The sequence below is a fragment of the Lolium rigidum genome, chromosome 3, assembly GCF_022539505.1.
Source record: "Lolium rigidum isolate FL_2022 chromosome 3, APGP_CSIRO_Lrig_0.1, whole genome shotgun sequence".
Classification (NCBI taxonomy): Eukaryota; Viridiplantae; Streptophyta; class Magnoliopsida; order Poales; family Poaceae; genus Lolium; species Lolium rigidum.
Window position 1 is genome coordinate 260,574,059 of NC_061510.1, and position 22,574 is coordinate 260,596,632.

Below are 22,574 nucleotides of genomic sequence, written 5' to 3' on the forward strand. Positions count from 1 at the left end.
GCATGCCTCGCTACAAATCTGGTCTAGAAAACCGTCAAATTACCGAGTAATGCATGAAGCAGCTTGAAATCTCTCTAGATCGTCCCCTCCTTCATCAACACACACTCAGCACGGCGCCCCTCGGTAGGATGCAATGCAATTCTCCGAGCTAGAATAGAACCACAAAGTTTCTACTCTCGACAGAGCGACCACTTTATATATTGGAAAGAACCACAAAGACTTCAGATGGGTAGGAAAGAACAACAAGTTAAGACTTCAGATGGGTAGTGGATAGAGTATGATGTAAAGCATCAACACTCAGTTCATTCATGTAAAAAAAAAACACTCAGTTCATTACCATGTAATAACATTTGTAACTCAAAATGTGTTGCAACAATCGATTTAGTGAACATAAATTAGCAGAACCAGTTTAACTCCATACCAGATGAAGGAACCTGGAGAACAGTAACGTCATCTACCATGATTCTACAGTTCAGTTGGCTACATGATGCTAATGGCAGCTGCTAAATTATGTGTCATGTCTGAACCCTTCAAATTCGATCTTACCTTCATATGCCTTAACAACATCCGGCAGCATGCCTCACTACATATGGTGCAAATCCTGAATGATGGATAATTAAGTCATGTGTCATGTCTGAATCCTTGGAATTTGATCTTACCCTCGTACGCCTTAACAACATCTGGCACATGATCAGCATGCCTCACTACATATCTGGTCGAGAAAACCGTGGAACTACCAAGCAATGCTGGAAGCAACTTGATATCTCTGCGGATCTTGCCCTCCTTCATCAACACACTCAGCACGGCGCACCTTGGCAGGATGCAATTCTCCAAGCTATAGGCCAGAATGACAGGCTGGGCAATCACATCGCTTACTCCAAGCTTGACCTCGTCCAGCAAGAACCGGAGCTTCTTTTTTATGGTCTCGTCTGAGGAAAGAAACAGCATGGGCTGCGTCTTGAAGGCCTTGATCACCTCACCCTCCGACAGCCCGAAGCTCTGGAAAAATGCAAGCTTCCGCCGCCACGCGCCCCTCTTAAGGCTGCACATCGCGCTGAAGCAGTAGAGGAAGCGCGAGTCCGAGGTGCACATACCGACCGCCTTGAGTTCCTGGAAGATTTCGCTGATGCGATCCGGCGACGTCATGAGCACGCCCATCTGGATGACGAGGAGCTTGGAGATGGCCGCGTCGGCGAGGCCGCAGCGGCGGAGGGCTTCCACGGCGGGGCGCATGCTTCTGTCGACGTCCACCGCGAGGGCCCAGGGGACGCGGGAGAAGCCGCGTCGGAGCTGGTCGTCGCTGCCGACGATGCCGCGGATGAACTGGATGGACGGGACGATATTCTTCTCGAGGCTGTGCACGAGGAGGCAAGGCGCGGTGGCGAGCTTGCGGGGCTCGAAGCGGAGGGCGGCGAAGAAGTCGAGCTTGGGGCGGAGGATCCGTTCGGGGTCGTTGACGAGGATGGACGGGGCGCTGCGCACCGTCCGGACGATGTCCGCGTCGGCGAAGCCGTAGTCTCTGAGGAGGGCGCGCACGGCGTCTGCCTTGTCGGGGGAAACGATGCGGATCCTTTGAGTGGTGGCCGTGGTGGCGGCGGCGGCGGGGGAGAGGCCACTGGAGATGAGGTAGGAGACGGTGGCTGGGCAGAGTTCGGAGCTGGGTACACGGGAGCCGGCGGTTGAGGAGTAGCTGCTGTGGGCTCCATGGATGGACTGTAGGAGGTTTGTGACTTCGCCGGGGATGCGGAGGAGGAACCGCCGCCGGCAGAAGGAGGGGAACATGATGGAGTGTGGAGACTGGAGAGGGTTTCCACCTGCAGCTTTGCCGCATCCGACGGCACGCAGCGATTCACAGCCAAACAATCGAGTTTCGGACATTCTACATCCGCCCATAAAATTTGGCCCGTGCTAGCCGTCGGTCGGCCTTTCTGCGAACCGTCGGATCGAAAAAGTCCTGGCAATCAGGGAAAAAAAACATACCTTCGAGTCCTCTCGCGATGAAATTGGTCCGTCTGGAGTGGCCACCGGCGACGGGGGAGGAAGCCTTCGGGCCTCCTCCACAACAAATCAGGGCATGGCGTACCTCCTCCACGACGCTCTCTTCCCCAGAAGAGCTTCGACGGCGGGATCGAACCAGCGTTCACGAGCACCACCTCCACCACCCCCGCGGTGAACCACTTCCGACCCCTCCGCCCCGAGCAGTCACGGCGCTCCAACGAGGTTCCAGAACCCTGGCGTTGTCTTCACAACATCTACTCGTGGATTCAATGGAGGTCACCGGGTACTAGCTCAGTTCCCTTCACAAACCCTAGGAATTGACTGTTAATGTTGTTGTTATACAACAATAATTGGGGGAGGAATTGTTACAAACAAGTGTAACTCTATGTTGTTGTTAACCCCTGATCTTTGAATTGTTATTAAGCGACAATGATATTGTTGTTGATACCATAAAAATTGTTGTTGATACACTGAAATTTTTTGTTCCACATTTTGGACAAAATTAACTACAGATGATGTATAATTGTTTTGTATGAAATTGTTGTTAAACATTAAAATATTATATTCTGTTTGCAAATGAACTGTGAGTAAATTTATAATGTTAACAATGTAAAATTAATATTTTTACAACATTAATTTGTAATGTTACCAACAAAAATAAAATTGTAACTTACATAGCATTAAAATAACAGGAAGTTGCGGATGATGAAGCTGAATCAGGTGCAGGCTTTTTTGATCTTAACCAACCGCTTGACTCAGATGATGAAGATGACAGCCATAAGTCGATCCAAGAAAATGGAGAAAGTGGTGGTGATGGCAACTTTGATGAAGATGTGTCGTCACATCTTGTTGTCCCATTTGTTGGCATGCACTTCGACAATGAAGATGTTGCACTCAAAGTATACAATGAATATGCATGGGCTTTGGTACCAGGATTTGTAGCTCCAAGTACAGCCGCAAGAGAGTGCTCATAAGCAGGGTGTTGGAGTGTGTGCGCGCTAGAAAGGGAGCAGCTGTTGCAGCAACATTTGGAGGTACATCAGAGAGCGCTGCAAGAAAGCAATGTTCTGCCACAGCTATGAGCAACGGGAGCAAGAACACTAGCCACGAGCCTGCTAGTGCCCCGATGGAAATGTCAGATTCTAGGCAGAGAAATATGATGGTTCGTCACAATTGCAAAGCTCAGATGATTGTTTCATTGAGGGAGGGACCATTCACTGTTACAACATTCACCGATGAGCACACACAACCACTTTTCAAAGAGCTTGGACATCGTAGCCTCGTAGGTTCTACCGGTCTCATCGCAAGATCCCGGAAGAAGACCTTGAATTCTTGGAACTAATGCATAGCCGCAATCTAAAAACATCTGATATTATGGGTATGATGGGTGATGTACATGGTGGCGACATACGAACCTTGGGGTATGTCAAGAGGGATGTTACAAATGAGAGATCCAAGATGAGGGCAAATTTTTTGTTTCGGGACATGGACCTAACAATAGAATATTTCAATAAGCGAAAAGATGAGAACCCAAACTTCTATTATGCTAAAGATGTCGACGAAGATAATGATGTTCAAGTGTTGTTTTGGTGTAAGGGTATATTGCCCCTATGTGTGGTTTTGGTAATTAGTGACAACCCCTATGGACTAATGTTTTCATTGAGTTTACATGAAGGAATATTCCATAGGTACTACTTGTATTCCATGTGTTGGATTCAAGTATGGATGCCATGAAGATAAACATATACCTTGTGTATTGGCATCAAGATCATCTATTTGAAGATATATATGTGATATGATCAAGAAGAAGAAATGAAGATGGAGTTCTTATGTGGAACTCAATATTAGCCATGTTGTAGCTTATGTGATAAGCTACCAATGATCAAGATCTTGAGTGCTTGATTCCAAGTGAAGAATTCAAGTTATGGCTCTAAGTCGATGTCATGATAGTCTCATAAGTTGAGCTATGGTTGACTAAGATTTAGAGCATGCAAAAAATGGAGAATTCTATATACACCTCAAGATAGTATGATAGAGCATGAGAAGATACAAGGTTGACCAATACAAAGAGTGAAGAATATATTCAAGATTGGTCAACACATGAAGCATGAAGAATGTGCCACGTGAAGTCATGTGGTATGGTAAGCCTTGTCAATTATGCTTTATGAACTAACCCATCATATATGTGCCTTGTGTTGTCTATGTGGGTTAGGTATCTTTCCATGGGCATGCATCAAAAGTGAGATCTCATATAGCCCATGAGAGGATGACATCAAGTGGTGATCGTCATCAAGGTCGAGTTGGACAAGTTCAAGATGATCATCTCAAGAGGATCACATGCTTGAAGCTTGCCGTCCATTTGATGATAATGTACATGTGAAGATGTGTATCAATGGAGCTTTCCCATCATGGTGTATGGGGGAGCATTTGTGAGTCTTCACGAAGCAACAATGATCACGTGAGGCATTCCGGCTTGAGTGGAGCTTGAAGAGTTATCATCAAGATCAAGCGGGATGCGCAAGGCAAAGGTATGGACTTGCTAGGTTTTCCTTTTACTGGTCTCAAGGTGGTTGTTGGGAGACCGGATTATAGGATACATAGCCGCACTATCAAGAGGGGCTTTCGGTTGGGTAACTTGATCGCATCGTCTTAGGGAGCTCAATCCTTTCCATACTTTGCATATCCCTATTGCTTCTTGGTGTTTCTCAGTGTGAGGTTCTTGAGCTTGTTGCTAGCTTTACAACAAGCCCAAGTTCATCGAAAACGGAATCCGCATGCATCTTCTATTGCGTTTTCGAGTTTTGACGTCTTCACCGTTTCTTGATGGTGGGAGACTCCCTCTCTAGATTCATCTAAAAATATCCTGTGAGGAGTCTCCATATTTCATGTCAATCGGAGTTCGGGAGCATTTTCTATTTTAAAGAAAAAGAAAAGGTTTTTCAGGGTCCCGAATTCCGGTATCTGGCCCGGTCCACCAGGTGCTACTGCCGGTCAGTCCGGCAGCTAGCCCGTCCTGCCGAGCGCTGCTACTGGGCGGGCCGGCATCTGGCCTGGCCAACCGGGTGTGGTGCCGACCGGCCCAGCCTCCTGGTCAGCCCGGTCTCTGGCCCGGCCTGCCGGGTGCTGCTGCCGGGCATTTCGGCAGTCAGCCCGGCCAACCGGGTGCTGCTACCGGGCAGCCCGGTATGTGGCACGGTACCACCGGGTCAGCTACCGGGTTGCTCGACTTTGCCTCAAACGGTCAGTTTTTGTAGGATAACGTTGCATAGAAAACAAAAAATTTCCTACCGCGAACACGCAATCCAAGCCAAGATGCAATCTAGAAGACGGTAGCAACGAGGGGGTATCGAGTCTCACCCTTGAAGAGATTCCAAAGCCTACAAGATGAGGCTCTTGTTGCTGCGGTAGACGTTCACTTGCCGCTTGCAAAAGCGCGTAGAAGATCTTGATCACGATCGGTTCCGGCGCCACGAACGGGCAGCACCTCCGTACTCGGTCACACGTTCGGTTGTTGATGAAGACGACGTCCACCTCCCCGTTCCAGCGGGCAGCGGAAGTAGTAGCTCCTCTTGAATCCGACAGCACGACGGCGTGGTGTCGGTGGTGGTGGAGAAATCCGGCGGAGCTTCGCTTAAGCGTGCGGGATGTGGTGGAGGAGAGAGACCGCTAGGGTTTGGGGAGAGAGGGGGGTTGGGCGCCGGCCCTCTAAGGGGTGCGGCCAAGGCTGAGGCTTGAAGTGGTCAGCCCCTCTCCTATGCCCCTCATTATATAGGTGGAAGCACCAAGAGTTCTAGTCCAAGTCTTCGAATAAGACCCCAACACTAAAACCTCCCATATGTGGGAAACCTACTCAAGGAGGGAGTCCTACCCAAGGTGGGACTCCCACCTTTCCTTGAGGTGGGTTGGCCGGCCACCCTGGGGAGTCCACCTTGGACTCCTCCCCTTTAGGGTTGGCTGGTCATGCAAGGTGGAGTCCCTCCGGGACTCTACTTTCCATGGTGATTTCTTTCGGACTTTTCTAGAACCTTCTAGAACCTGCCATAAATGCACCGGATCATTTCCAAACTTGGAATATGACTTCCTATATATGAATCTTATTCTCCGGACCATTCCGAACTCCTCGTGATGTCCGGGATCTCATCCGGGACTCCGAACAAATATTCGAACTCCATTCCATATTCAAGTTCTACCATTTCAACATCCAACTTTAAGTGTGTCACCCTACGGTTCGTGAACTATGCGGACATGGTTGAGTACTCACTCCGACCAATAACCAATAGCGGGATCCGGAGATCCATAATGGCTCCCACATATTCAACGATGACTTTAGTGATCGAATGAACCATACACATACGATACCAATTCCCTTTGTCACGCGATATTTTACTTGTCCGAGGTTTGATCTTCGGTATCACTCTATACCTTGTTCATCCTCGTCTCCTGACAAGTACTCTTTACTCGTACCGTGGTATGTGGTCTCTTATGAACTTATTCATATGCTTGCAAGACATTAGACGACATTCCACCGAGAGGGCCCAGAGTATATCTATCCGTCATCGGGATGGACAAATCCCACTCGTTGATCCATATGCCTCAACTCATACTTTCCGGATACTTAATCCCACCTTTATAACCACCCATTTACGCAGTGGCGTTTGATGTAATCAAAGTACCTTTCCGGTATAAGTGATTTACATGATCTCATGGTCATAAGGACTAGGTAACTATGTATTGAAAGCTTATAGCAAATAACTTAATGACGAGATCTTATGCTACACTTAATTGGGTGTGTCCATTACATCATTCATACAATGATATAACCTTGTTATTAATAACATCCAATGTTCATGATTATGAAACTAATCATCCATTAATCAACAAGCTAGTTAAGAGGCATACTAGGGACTCTTTGTTTGTCTACATATCACACATGTACTAATGTTTCGGTTAATACAATTATAGCATGATATATAAACATTTATCATAAACATAAAGATATAAATAATAACCACTTTATTATTGCCTCTAGGGCATATCTCATTCAGTCTCCCACTTGCACTAGAGTCAATAATCTAGTTTACATTTGTAAAGATATAACACCTTGGCCTTATGGTGCTTTATCATGTATTGCTCACGGGAGAGGTTTTTAGTCAACGGATCTGACACGCTCAGAAACGTATGTATTTTGTAATTCATTTGCGTCTCAACGCATCACTCATTTCCAAATGAGTCGGCATTAAATATGTTTGATCTTCCGGTGGAACCTTAATTCCGCTGTCTGAAATATGTCACTAATATTGTCACACACAATATAGCTTCAAAGTTCTGACTCTGTCGGAACTGCACCAAGTTCTCAAAGAACCTCTTGATTTAACATCCTTTGTCATTGTCAAAATAATGACATACTCTGCCTTCTTTTGTAGAATCCGTCACAATATTTTGAACTCTTCTAAATCTAGCATAGACAACTTCTAGCTCATTGTGCTACCTTTTAAACAACACTTAGTCTAATTTGAGATTGAAATTATATTTTATATGTGACAAAACCAATATCGGTGTAACACCTTACAGCGATTTGTTTGTCATTTCTTCATACAAAAAATATATATATATCCTTAGTTCTTCTAAAGTACTCAAGGATATTCTTACTGTCGTCCAATGATCATCATATGAATCATTCGGTATATGCTCATAACACTTTATAGCACATGATATCTGATTGTGTACATATTATTCGTGATCTATAATCACTCATGTGTTTTTACTCATTGAGTGTCGGATACACTCAAGTCTTGTTAAACCTTCACATGACAAGAACATTTTCTTAATATTTCTATATTGAACTACTTCAATATCCATCATATGTACTTTGACTTAAACTTATTTATGTGTTTCAATCTATCTTCATAGATCTTGACACTAAATTTGTTTCAGTCCATATCCTTTCATTGAAGTTAATTCTCAATGAAACCTTTTTAATCAAGTATATAAATACATCATTTATAACCAACTATATGTCACCTACATAAAGTATTATAAATGTGTCTTAGCGCTCCCACTTAATTTCTTGCAAATGCAAGCCTCTTCATCGTCTCTGATGAAATCAAAAAACTCTTTGACTATTTCATCTGGTGAAGATTCCAACTCCGCAATACTTACTTCATCCAATTGAAGTTCGTATACCTATCTAGTTATCCACGGACCAGCAAAACTCTTGGTTGTATCTTGTATACACCTTTAATACATACTTCTGATAAGTAATGTATTTTGCCATCCTACTAGCATATCTCATAAAAGAAATATGTAGTGATTACTCGAATAATCCACATAGACTATAAGCATTGCTACGGAAGATCTAATCTTATCGTAGTCAACTCTTTGAACTTTGTCGTAAACAATTTTTCAACAAATCGAGCTTCTTCAAAGATATTTCATCTAAGTCTATAGATCCATTTACTTTCAAAAAGTATTCATCTATTATGGATTTCATGGTGCATGGCCATTTTAACGGAGTCAGGGCCCATCATAACTTCTTTGCTTGTAGTTGGTTTATCATTGTTCAAAATCAATCCTTTGTCCACAAATCATTTATTTGATCACAAAGTAAACCATACCTACAAGGTTCAATATGTACTTCGATCTCCATGGCTAAAAAACTTTGTAGTCATAGGAGCCATGATCGTCGTGGCCGCTTCCGGAACCAATTCCGATGCTGCGCTCTGATCATTATGCTCAGGTTCATAAACCTTATCAAGTTCTATTGTTCTCCCACTCAAAAACTTCGCTAGAAACAATTTCTTGGAAATAAGAAACATTGACAAACACTTTTGTCTTTGTCTCCATTGTGGGAAGAATTCCCAATCAATTCTCTCGGGATAACCAACAAAGACATTCATCCGATTTTGGTTGTAAACTTATTTACTTATGCTATGCATACCAAAATTTAAGAAAAGACTATTAGGGTTTATACCCATGTCATAACTCGTATGATGTCATTTCAACGGATCATGATGATGCTCTATTCAGTGTAAAGCGGTAGTCTTCAAAGCATAATTCACAAACATATAATGGCATTAATATTTTATCTCATCATTGACCCAACTAGGTTTGGATACATCTCTCGGATACTTCATCATCACTATGATACTCCAAGAAATGTGAGTTGTAGAACAATTTCATAACTCTCTTAGATGTTCGCTAAAACTAGTAATTCAAATATTTCCACTATGATCCAATCATAGATATTTGACTTTTCTATTACGATGATTTCTACTTCATGCTGAAATTTATTTGAATCCATTCAAATGTTTCAAACTTCTTCCTTATCGAATATATCCACATATATATACTCAATTCATTGTTTGAAGTTTTCATGAAGTATAAGAATCTTCCGCACACAACTATGCCCGATGATCCATATACATCATCATGTATGTTTCCACTAAGTTAGTTGCCCGTTCAAAACTTGGCCTATGAACGGTATTTTAGTCATACTCTTTTAGAAAAGATTTGCAAGCGCCAAACGATTCAAAAAATCAAATGACTCCAAAAATCTATTTGCATGGAGTTTCTTCATGCGTTCCTTTCCAACATGACCTAAATGGCGGTTCCACAAATAAGTGGAATTCAAATCATTTGCCTTATAGCATTTTAGCGTCAGTGTTATGTATGTGTGTTTCACCATTAGGATTTATAATAACTTATCCATCGTACATGGAGTAATGTCATAATTTAAACAACTCATTGTTTTCATTTGACCGAGCAAAATAACAATTATTAAGTTCTTTATTATAAATTCTAAGGGTTAGATAGAATGCCAACGATGAACATAATAACACTTTATTTTTGTTCCGAGCGTGCATTCCTATCATATTCCTTGTCGATCACTTAGGCCATTGTATTCTTGTATTGCGTTGTTTTGTATGACACTTCATACCAACCAATATAGTACTAATACCCAAGAATTTCTTAGTGTGACTTAACTAGGAATACAACCATAACATGTATATCATTTATATACACCTGAGCTAGACTTTCTAGTCTTTTCTTTTCTTTTTGCCAAAATATCTTTTGCTGTTTCTCTTTTAGCTTTCCTCATTATTCAGAAAAACACTTCAACATCAATAACTTCTAGGTTTGTTGGTCTAATACCAATAACCTTGAGGTTCTTATTTTGAAGTTAATCATCATATGACAAGTGTTCCAGATTTCACTATTAGTAACTTTGTAATACGATGAACAATTTCACTCATAATTTTATCCATTAATTCATGACAACTTTCTGAGACCATGTCCGTACATGCTAGGCTCATAAAGTTTAAACCTTGGTATTTGCATGTGCAAATCTAGCTTGCACCCGTTGTATGCACACGTAGAATCTATCACACCCGATCATCACGTGATGCTTCGAAACGACGAGTCTTAGCAACGGTGCATATTAAGGATGGTCACTTCATGGATATGCGAATATCGTTAGTGCCCCAATAGTTGGAGGATTGTGACGCCTTGCGTCTTCAACCTTCGTACATTCCCATAAAACTTATGAGTTCATGTAGTCTCACCAAATTATATTCTATCATCTTGCAATAAGGTCTTAGATATCACATATATCTCATACCTTGATTATTTCGAAAACTAAATTTTCAGCTCCTTACTTTTCAAACAGATTTGAACTTCAAGTTTCACGGAGACAAGATAACTTTATGTACTAATTGAAACCATAGCTCTTTGAATCAACAATGTGAGGTTTACTAAAAGTTTGCAATAGGACTTAATCTATTCTTGATTCTTTAACAATACGGTACCAATCCGTAAAGTTTCTTGTCAGATTTTAACAGTATTTCTATCTCAATTACAAGACTAGCGCATGGTAGAAAACGGATGCCAATACTACAATATTAATTCAAAATACTACTCAGACTATGTTTATGATAGTTAGTTTATGTTTTAATCTAATTACTAATGAACTCCCACTTAATACAACATCCCCCATAGTTGTTAAGTGGTACACGATCCAAATCCACTACACCAAAACCGATCATCACGTGAGATGATGTAGCTTCAATAGTGAACATCAAAATGTTGATCATATAATCCATATGACTCGTGTTCAACCTTTCGGTTTCCGTTGTCCCGAGGCCATGTCTGTACATGCTAAGCTCGTCAAGCAAACCCAAGTATTCCGCGTGTGCAACATGGCTTACACCCGTTGTATGTGAACGTTGAGTCTATCACATCCGATCATCACGAGATGCTTCGAAACGACGAACTGTACAACGGTGCATACCTAGGGGAGAACACTTTATTATCTTGATATTAATGTGAGGGATCATCTTATAATGCTACCGTCGCGATCTAAGCAAAATAAGATGCATAAAAGGATTAACATCACATGCGCTTCATATGTGATATGATATGGCCCTTTTGTCTTTGCGCCTTCGATCTTCATCTCTAAAGCATGGACATGATCTCCATCATCAACGGGCATGATCTCCATCATCGTCGGCGTAGCGTCAAGGTTCATGGCGCCGTCTTCATGGTTGTTCACCTCATGTAGCAACTATTACAACTACTTTGAAATACTACTCAACATGAAATTTAAAGACAACCATAAGGCTCCTCCCGGTTGCCACAATACAATAATGATCATCTCATACATATTCATCATCACATCATGGCCATATCACATCACCAAACCCTGCAAAAACAAGTTAGACGTCTCTAATTTGGTTTGCATATTTTACGTGGTTTAGGGTTTTCGAGTAAGATCTAATCTACCTACGAACATGAACCACAACGGTGATACTAGTGTTGTCAATAGAAGAGTAAATTGAATCTTCACTATAGTAGGAGAGACAGACACCCGCAAAGCCTCTTATGCAATACAAGTTGCATGTCGAACGAGGAGCAAGTCTCATGAACGCGGTCATGTAAAGTTAGCCCGAGCCGCTTCATCCCACTATGCCACAAAGATGCAAAGTACTCAAACTAAAGATAACAAGAGCATCAACGCCCACAAAACCATTGTATTCTACTCGTGCAACCATCTATGCATAGACACGGCTCTGATACCACTCGTAGGATAACGTTGCATAGAAAACAAAAATTTTCCTACCGCGAACACGCAATCCAAGCCAAGATGCAATCTAGAAGACGGTAGCAACGAGGGGGTATCGAGTCTCACCCTTGAAGAGATTCCAAAGCCTACAAGATGAGGCTCTTGTTGCTGCGGTAGACGTTCACTTGCCGCTTGCAAAAGCGCATAGAAGATCTTGATCACGATCGGTTCCGGCGCCACGAACGGGCAGCACCTCCGTACTCGGTCACACGTTCGGTTGTTGATGAAGACGACGTCCACCTCCCCGTTCCAGCGGGCAGCGGAAGTAGTAGCTCCTCTTGAATCCGACAGCACGATGGCGTGGTGTCGGTGGTGGTGGAGAAATCCGGCGGAGCTTCGCTTAAGCGTGCGGGATGTGGTGGAGGAGAGAGACCGCTAGGGTTTGGGGAGAGAGGGGGTTGGGCGCCGGCCCTCTAAGGGGTGCGGCCAAGGCTGAGGCTTGAAGTGGTCAGCCCCCTCTCCTATGCCCCTCATTATATAGGTGGAAGCACCAAGAGTTCTAGTCCAAGTCTTCGAATAAGACCCCAACACTAAAACCTCCCATATGTGGGAAACCTACTCAAGGAGGGAGTCCTACCCAAGGTGGGACTCCCACCTTTCCTTGAGGTGGGTTGGCCGGCCACCCTAGGGGAGTCCACCTTGGACTCCTCCCCTTTAGGGTTGGCTGGCCATGCAAGGTGGAGTCCCTCCGGGACTCTACTTTCCATGGTGATTTCTTCCGGACTTTTCTAGAACCTTCTAGAACCTTCCATAAATGCACCGGATCATTTCCAAACTTGGAATATGACTTCCTATATATGAATCTTATTCTCCGGACCATTCCGGAACTCCTCGTGATGTCCGGGATCTCATCCGGGACTCCGAACAAATATTCGAACTCCATTCCATATTCAAGTTCTACCATTTCAACATCCAACTTTAAGTGTGTCACCCTACGGTTCGTGAACTATGCGGACATGGTTGAGTACTCACTCCGACCAATAACCAATAGCGGGATCCGGAGATCCATAATGGCTCCCACATATTCAACGATGACTTTAGTGATCGAATGAACCATACACATACGATACCAATTCCCTTTGTCACGCGATATTTTACTTGTCCGAGGTTTGATCTTCGGTATCACTCTATACCTTGTTCATCCTCGTCTCCTGACAAGTACTCTTTACTCGTACCGTGGTATGTGGTCTCTTATGAACTTATTCATATGCTTGCAAGACATTAGACGACATTCCACCGAGAGGGCCCAGAGTATATCTATCTGTCATCGGGATGGACAAATCCCACTGTTGATCCATATGCCTCAACTCATACTTTCCGGATACTTAATCCCACCTTTATAACCACCCATTTACGCGAGTGGCGTTTGATGTAATCAAAGTACCTTTCCGGTATAAGTGATTTACATGATCTCATGGTCATAAGGACTAGGTAACTATGTATTGAAAGCTTATAGCAAATAACTTAATGACGAGATCTTATGCTACGCTTAATTGGGTGTGTCCATTACATCATTCATACAATGATATAACCTTGTTATTAATAACATCCAATGTTCATGATTATGAAACTAATCATCCATTAATCAACAAGCTAGTTAAGAGGCATACTAGGGACTCTTTGTTTGTCTACATATCACACATGTACTAATGTTTCGGTTAATACAATTATAGCATGATATATAAACATTTATCATAAACATAAAGATATAAATAATAACCACTTTATTATTGCCTCTAGGGCATATCTCCTTCAGTTTTCTCAGCCCGACTTTTTCCCCAACGGTTACATTTTGGCTTGGGCTATAAATAGCCCTTCTTCCTCCTTGGGCAAAATAAGTTCTTCCACTCTCTCTCCTCCATTGTTGGCTTTGAAGAACTTGCCCTATCTCTTGATTCCTCCCATGATTCTTGCTGATTTTTGAGGGATCTAAGAGAGGAGATCTAGATCTACAATCCCCACCAATCCATATCTCCTCTATGTGAGGGGAACCCCTTGGATCTAGATCTTGGAGTCATTTGTTGATTTCCTCTTTGTTCTTCCTCTCTAATCTCATCCTAGCATTCATTGCTTTGGTGGGATTTGAGTGTGAAGGATTTGAACACCTCTAGTGTTCTTGCTTTGCATCATTGCATAGTGTTGAGATCTCCACCACGATTAGTTCAAGTAAGAGACATGAGCTTGTTACTCTTGGAGGGAGACCTCCTAGTTGGCTTGGCGGTTGGTGCTCCGGTGATCTCTTCAAGGAATATTGTGAAGAGGCCCAGGCTTCTCCTTCGTGGAGCTTGTGAAGTGGTTTTGGAGCTTGCCATCTCCGGAGATAAGGAAAGGGCCATTATCCTTCGTGGGTTTGGTTCGGAGAATAGGGTGAGCCTTCGTGGCGTTGGGGAATCCTTCGTGGGACCTCCACCCCTCCAAACATGACGTACCTTCTTGCAAAGGAAGGGAACACGGGAATACATCCTCGTCTCCGCGTGCCTCGGTTATTTCTATACCCGAGCTTACTTTCCTTGTGATAGTCATCATGCTTGAAGTATATATATACCTTGCTATCACTTGTGCTACATATATCTTGTGCCTATCTTGCTTAGCTCTAGTTGTTATTGTTGCACTTAGTTGAGCCTAGCATATTTAGGATTTGTGCTTGTAAAATAAACGTTAGTTTAATTTCGCATTCTTACAAGCCAAATCCGTATGAGTTTTTAAACGCCTATTCACCCCCCTCTAGGCGACATCTCGTCCTTTCATTTGGGTTGAAGGAAGGACCATATTGTTGTACCCCAAGTACAAATATTGTGTATTTTTTTGATACACCATTCTACACCAACCGTTACAATATGCCCTTCGCACCAATTGTTGGAATTAACAACCATCTGCAAACAGTGGTGTTTGGCTATGCTTTGCTTGCCAATGAGACAAAAGAAGGTTTCAAGTGGGTGTTTGAAAGGTGGCTTGGAGCAATGGATGGAGTGCAACCGGAGCACATTATAACCGACAAAGATCAAGCAATGGGAAAAGCCATTTTAGAAATTGTCTATGATGCAATCCACCAAAACTGCTTCTGGCACGTGATCCAGATCGCGAAAACAAAGGTTGGCAAGCCAATGCAACAAGGAGAGTCCTTTGCACAAGCATTTTGGGCATGCATCTTTCACACGGATACCGTTGAGCAGTTTAGAGATTTACCAAAACTCGGTGCTTGTTTATATACCAGTGTTTCACCTGAGACTGTTAAGTTGAACTTCTGCCTAGAACTTTGAGCTACATCCATTCACACTTGAACAATGGACTAAGAGCACCTCCATCCGTCTCTCCGGCGAGCGGTGTTTTCATCCGGACGGAGTTATTCGGCCCATCCGCGCCCCCGGTTCCTCGTTTTCCCCTGGAATAGGCCCTTAATCCATCCGGAGAGCCCAGGCCATCCCCGGCCTCCCGAGGCGCGATCAGGGACTCCGGACCAAACAAAAACGCGCGAAACATCGAGCGGGCCCGTAGTGTCATCCACCAAAAGGGTACTTCCCTCCATTTATTTTGTTTTCCCTCCAAAATGCGCCACATATACCCATTTTCCCCAACGAATTTTGGAGGAGCTACCTCCATTCCCCCGTAGTTGCAGCTCCTCCTCTTCCCTTCCACCACCATTCCGCTGAAGAAGATCGCCGATGATGGCACGCCAAAGGCGAGGAAGCCACGGGCGCCAAAAGAGAGGCTGTCGGGTTGGACCAACGCAAGGTTGGAGGCGGATGTGGAGCGGCGGCAGACCAAAACTCGTGGCAGGGCGGAGAGGGAGAAGAACCTCGCGTTTAAGAGTGCGGCGGCGGTGGATGAACATGCGAGGCTGGTCTCCATGTCCATGAACATGGGCCAGCCGCGCGTCGGCCAATTCCCCGGTCCATGGCCAACCCAAGGTACGATCGGCTCTCCTTCGACCTTCTCGCCGGGGTCACCAGCCATGTTCCATGACAGCTACGTCATTGGCGTGTCGAGGTTTACGACGTCACCGCCGGAGTACGACCGCGTGATGCACGAGGGCATCTCGTCTGCCCTATGCCTAGGGCCGCTCTCCTTCTCCAACCCCGGGATGCCGGCGCAGAACGACAGTGTCATGCACGAGATGTTCACGTCGGGCTCCATGGCCATCGCGTCGAGCACGGGTTTCTTCACACAAGAGGAGGCAAGAGCGACGGAAGCCGTCGCGTCGTGGGGTGCCGTCGACGATCAGAACAGCGAGTTCGGAGACGGCACCCAAGACGTCGAGGAAGAAGAAGAGCAGGCCGACGTCGAGGAGGAGGAGGAGGACGCGCCTGATCCCACGACGACGGCGAGGGGGAGGAAGAAAAGGAAGAAGAACTCGCTGCCGACCAAGCCGCAGATCAAATGGATGGGCAAAGAAGAGGAGTGCCTCGCCGAATCTTGGAAGACCGCGGCATTACCGGCGCCAATAAAAACTATGAGACGTATTGGCAGCGGGTCAAGTTGGCGTTCGACGAACGCAAGTTCGTCGAACCCTACTTCAACAAGACGGTGATGATACGCGGCGACAAGGCCATGGGCACCCATTGGGGGATCATGCAGGCGGCGTGCATCAAGTGGCACGACATACTGAAAGTTCAGAGATGGTAAACCTAGAGGGGGGTGAATAGGTTTCTACAAATTTTAATTCTTTCTTTGCAATATTAGGCTTTGTGGAATATAAAGGTTAGCCTAATACAAACTAGGTGAGGCACCCTATATGATGATATAAGTAACTCGAGCACGAAGGCTCTCTCAGGCAGTTATATCACAAGTAAGGAGTTTGGTTAGAGATAACCGATAGCACGCGGAGACGAGGGTTTATTCTCGTGTTCCCTTCCTTTGCAAGAAGGTACGTCACGTTTGGAGGGGTGCATGTCCCACGAAGGATTCCCAAACACCACGAAGGCTCACCCTATTGTCCGGAGCCTATCCCACGAAGGAATAGCTCGCTCACTTGTGGTAGACTTTGAGGCAGCCTCCAAATCTTCACAATCTTGTCAGGAGCAAATCCACATCCCGGATGCTTCCGGGCCTCTTTTGCCCACCTAGGGTTTCCAAGGAACCCTAGAGAGCAAGTATCTTCATGAATACAAGAGGGAACAAGATTTGGCTCGGTGGAACTATAGATCAAGACCTCCTCTATCTTTTCCGCGGAGGGATTTGAGTTTGGGTGGAGGAGGAGGGAGATCTCAGGCTTTTGGTGTTTCTATCAATGGAGTATGAGAGAGAGAGCTCAAGAATAGTTTGTAATGTAGTGCCTAAGTGTTAGGAGGTAGGTGAAGGGGTATTTATATGGTCACTTGGAATCCAGTCGTTGCAGACCGTTGCCCACTGTCCAGCTCAGCTTTTCGTCAAGGGAGTCGGTCAACCGGGCCTGGGACCGGGCCGTCCGGTGCAGGGGCCGGTCAGACCGGACCATCCAATCCAAACCGGACCTGGCGCCGGGCCTTGACCGGGGCGGGTCTTCATTGCGCAGTACATGGCTCCGGTTGTCACCGGAGCAGGAACCGGTCCGCGCCGGGGCAGCCGGTCCAACGGACGTGAGGTCGGACCAGGCCGTTCCAGACCGGGCCGAACGCCGGGCCAGCATCGGGCGAAGGGGAAAACTCCCCTAGATGGTGCCCGGTTGGCACCGGTCCAGGGGCCGGTCGGAACCGGGTCAGCCGGTGCAACGGCCGGTCCAACCAGGCCTCTGGCCGGCCCGAGGCTGAGCAGACCTTCTCCAATTTTGTTGAAGTGGGGGTCTCCCTTTACCTTCTTGTTCCATTGATACACCTTTATGCCTATTTGGCTAATACATGGGAATAATCTCATAGACATGTATTAGACCAATTACTCTAGCAACGGTGTCATTGTTACCAAAATAATGGATAAGGGTAAAATACCCTTACAATCTCCCCCTTTTTGGTATACGATGACAAACCGAGCTAGAGTCACATATAAATATTATGATAAGCTCAAACCTTGATTCCATAGAAGATATCAAGACAGCTCCCCCATAATGTGTGCACTTGGAGAATTTGCGTTTAAATGCAAAGTGCACCATTTGTAGAATATGAGAAGCTCCCCCAATATCTTTAGGAAACAAGCATGGTATGGCCAGGCATATATCAATATATAAGCATAAAGCATAATCATCCTAACATAGAGATTAAGCATTCAATAACTTGTCCATACACGAATTATTCAAAGTAGCAAATGGTTCCGGAAATGAAAGCAAGCAAATAGCACAAGCCAAGTAAGAACCAAATAAAGTGTCAAGCATGGCTTGTGCAACACCAAAGGAACCCCCCTTTGGCATCAAAACACCAAAAAGGCGAAGAAAAGAGTAGGGATGCTAGCGCTCCCATCAATAGAACTCTGTCCCAGTGGGTGTGGAGTCTTCATCACCATCCTCATCATCATCTTCTTCATAATCTTCATTTTCTTCATCATCATCATCACCTCCATTTCCAACAGACTCGGGAGCATCAGCAGATCTAGTCGTAGGAGGAGGATCACCACCATGAGCAAATAGGGAGAGATCAAAGTTCTGGAGCATCGCATCATCAATGGGAGGCATCTCCCAAGTTGGTGCAACCACATGCTCCATCTCAGGTCCAGGTGGAGGAACAAGATGGTTTCTTGCAGCCATGAACTCATTTTGGTGCCTCCTAGTCTCTTGGTTCAAGGCAAGGCTTTGATGAGCCCATTCCTGCACATTTTCCATAGGCTATCCAAGAAGCGAGAGGCACCCCGCTTGGGGCACATAGAAGAACTGGAGCTAGCTGCATGGTCATGCCTTTCCTTGGACCGGCGCTCAGAAGGCATCATAGATGGGACTTTCGGTCTATTTCCTTGTTGAGGAAACTTGAATGGTTCCATCTTGATCAGTTGATCTTTCTTGTTGAAAGTAGCTGGCACAACTCTATTGATGAGCTGTTGAACATACTGAGCATAGTTTGGAGTCATACGGCTGCGAACGGAGCGCCTCAGCTCACAGTAGAGGAAATCACAGCCATCAATCATCCTTATGTTTTCAGGACGGCAGTAGTGCATGAGGTTAAGGTGGTAAGCTCGGCATTCACTTGTATCTCCTGACTTGCTGATGAGACTCTCACGGAATATCTTGGCAAGCAACAAATAAGAGTAGTCATCCTGGAGATGGTTGGTGGTTCAGCTGTAGGCTCCGGAGGATAGCAGAAAGCAATGTCCCCATGAGTGAATTGATCCTGAGAGTGAATCTGAAACCCATGAGCACAGCCACTACCAAATCCCATGGCTTCACAGAAGTCAAGGTAGTTGCAAGTGTACTTCTCTTTTCCAGTCATCCATGTCATGGTGCGAGCAGGATCATCATGAAAGAAGATGGTGCAGTGGAATTGACAAACAAGGATTGGGCAATACAACCCAAATCATTTTGTATCTGCAGGTTTCAGGCACACAAGCTCAAGAAGCCCCATCTTCTGCAAGGTATCAACCACAAATCGGTACTTAGTGCCTTGGAGCATGGTAAGTTCTTCCTTGTTGATGGCCTTAGGCTGCACAATGACACCATTCTTCATACAACCTGCGGAGTTGTAGAAATCAACCCATAGCTGCATCTGAGTGTTGGTCCATAATTCCCTATCTCCACCAAGGTAAGTTCTTTCCTCGAACCGATAGGGATTCTTCTCTCTGAGTCTTCTCCAATCACTACAAGAAAAGTTGCCATGGCCGACGAAGTTGAAGTCGCGCCGTGGTTGCTGGTGTACCATGGCCGACGATTTTGGGTCTATCCGTTGTGCATGTCAAAACATTTTTTTTCTCGTTTTTGAGGCCACCTAGCCCGACGAAAACGGCCAAAACGTGACGTATGGTGTCCCGGACGTGGTGCATCTCGAATTCTCGGGTTCGCCGGCCGAGTCAACGCAAATCCGCACCGCCGAGGGATGTAGGGCCCAGATGGCAGACTCTCTGGCATTGTTTTTTTTCTCGATCGCGCCATCTCGTTCAACGCTCTCCGATCGAGCCGTTTACGATGCAGGATCATGGGTCCCGCATGTCATCCTCTATGAACCAAAATTCTTTCTATTCTTGGATTTTTTTGACCCCCGATTTCCGGCTACTTCCTTTTTCTTTTGATCCCTTGCCGCCTTGGAAACGTTGAGACCGCTGCCGCTAATTGGGACCCGCATGTCATCCTCTATGAGCAATCAACTTTCTTTTCTTGGAGTTTTTTTGGCACCTCAAATTTGGTCGACTTGCCTTTTTCTTTCGATCCCCCGCCGCCTCTCAAACGGTGATACCGCCGTCTGCTAAATGGGACCCGCATGTCATCCTCTATGTACTATAAAAATTTCTTTTCTTGGATTTTTTTGGCACCTCATATTTGGTCACTTGCGTTTTTCTTTCGATCCCCGCCGCTTCTCAAACGGTGATACCGCCGTCGCTAAATGGGACCCGCATGTCATCCTCTATGTACTATAAAACTTTCTTTTCTTGGATTTTTTTGGCACCTCATATTTGGTCACTTGCCTTTTTCTTTCGATCCCCTGCCGCTTCTCAAACGGTGATACCGCTCGCCGCTAAATGGGACCCGCATGTCATCCTCTATGTACAATCAAGTTTCTTTTCTTGAATTATTTTTGGCTCCCGATATTTGGTCACTTGCCTTTTTCTTTCGATCTCATGCCATGTTTGAAACGTTGAGGACCCCGCCGGCTCATGGGACCCGCATGTCATCCTCTATGTGCTATAAAAGTTTATTTTCTTGGGTTTTTTTTTCACCCTCTCGATTTTTGGCTATTTCCTTTTTCTTTTGATCCCCGCCACCTTGGAAACGTTGAGTAAGCTCGTCGACTCATGGGACCCGCATGTCATCCTCTATGTACAATCAACTTTCTTTTTCTTTTGATCTCAAGCCGCATTTGAAACGTTGAGACCGCCGGCCGCTAATTGGGACCCGCATGTCATCCTCTATGTACAATAAAGTTTTTTTCTTGGATTATCTTTGGCTCCTGATATTTTGTCACTTGCCTTTTTCTTTCGATCTCATGCCTCCTTTGAAACGCTGAGTAAGCTGCTGGCTCATGGGCCCCGCATGTCATCCTCTACGAACAATAAAAGTTTCCTTTCTTGGAGTTATTTTTTACCCCTAATTTCTGGCTATTTGCCTTTTTCTTTTGATCTCCTGCCCCTTTGAAACGATGAGGACGCTGTTGGCAGGTCGGTCCCACATGTCATCCTCTGTGAACAATAAAAGTTTCCTTTGATGGATTTATTTTGAACCCCTAATTAATTTTTGGATTTTTCCTTTTTTCCTTTGATCCCCTGCCGCCTTGGAATCGTTGAGGATGCTGCTGCCTCATGGGTCCCGCATGTCATCCTCTCAAAACGGTAAATGTTTCTTTTCTTGGATTTTGTTTACCAAATGATTTTTGGCTAATTTTTTCTTTCGATCTCCTGCCGCCTTTAAAACGTTGAGGACGCTCGCTGCCTCACGGGTCCCACATGTCGACCTCTATGAACAATAAACGCCGAGGATGCTCGCTGCCTCATGGGTCCCGCATGTCATCCTCTTAGAACGAAAATGTTTCTTTTCTTGGATTTTGTACCAACATATTTTTCGTTTATTTTTTCTTTCCATCCCCGCCGCCTTTAAAACGTTGACGACGCCGCTCGGCTCATGGGTCCCCGATGTCAGCCTCCCCGTACAAGAAACATGTGATATCTTGATTATTTTGCAGACAATAAACAGTGTATTGCGGTCTGAGCTATTGCAAACTGATAAATTAAATCTTTATTTTTACATAAACAAACTTATATGTTGAATCTCCTTGTTTTTTTGTTTTGGCAAAGCATAGGACGTTCCTGTTTTTTTATAGAAAATTCCGAACTTTCCTGTTTTGGAGTGGGCTGAAATTGTACGAATCAAAAGGCCAAGCAGGATAGTTCGAAGGCCCAGATGTCCAGATGCAGCCCAATTGAAATCTTTCTTTTCTTGGATTTTTTTCACCCCCTGATTTCTGGCTACTTCATTTTTCTTTTGGTCCTGTGCCGCCTTGGAAACGTTGAGACCGCTCCTGCAAAATGGCACCCGCATGTCATCCTCTATGTACAATAAAATTTCTTTTCTTGGATTATTTTTCGCTCCCGATATTTGGTCACTTGCCTTTTTCTTTCGATCCCGTGCAGCCTCTCAAACGGTGATACCGCTGCTGCAAAATGGGACCCGCATGTCATCCTCTATGTACAATCAAGTTTCTTTTGTTGAATATTTTTGGCTCCTGATATTTGGTCACTTGCCTTTTTCTTGCGATCTCATGCCACGTTTGAAATGTTGAGGAACCTGCAGGCTCATGGGACCCGCATGTCATCCTCTATGTACTATAAAACTTTCTTTTCTTGGATTTTTTTTGGCACCTCATATTTGGTCACTTGCCTTTTTCTTTCGATCCCCTGCCGCCTCTCAAACGGTGATACC

The 22,574-nt window shown here is 44.9% G+C and overlaps 1 protein-coding gene across 1 annotated transcript; it reads right to left on the reverse strand.

The window, feature by feature from the left end:
• Positions 1–365: 365 nt before the first annotated feature.
• On the reverse strand, positions 366–1,878 carry LOC124696442 (transcription termination factor MTERF8, chloroplastic-like). The gene has a single exon (XM_047229173.1). It carries the CDS (start codon positions 1,876–1,878, stop codon positions 622–624), a length of 1,257 nt encoding a protein of 418 aa, XP_047085129.1. The 3' UTR covers positions 366–621.
• Positions 1,879–22,574: the final 20,696 nt, after the last annotated feature.

Excerpts from the sequence above, each read along its gene's own strand:
- LOC124696442 (XM_047229173.1), bottom strand. The coding sequence starts at position 1,878 with ATGTCCGAAACTCGATTGTTTGGCTGTGAATCGCTGCGTGCCGTCGGA.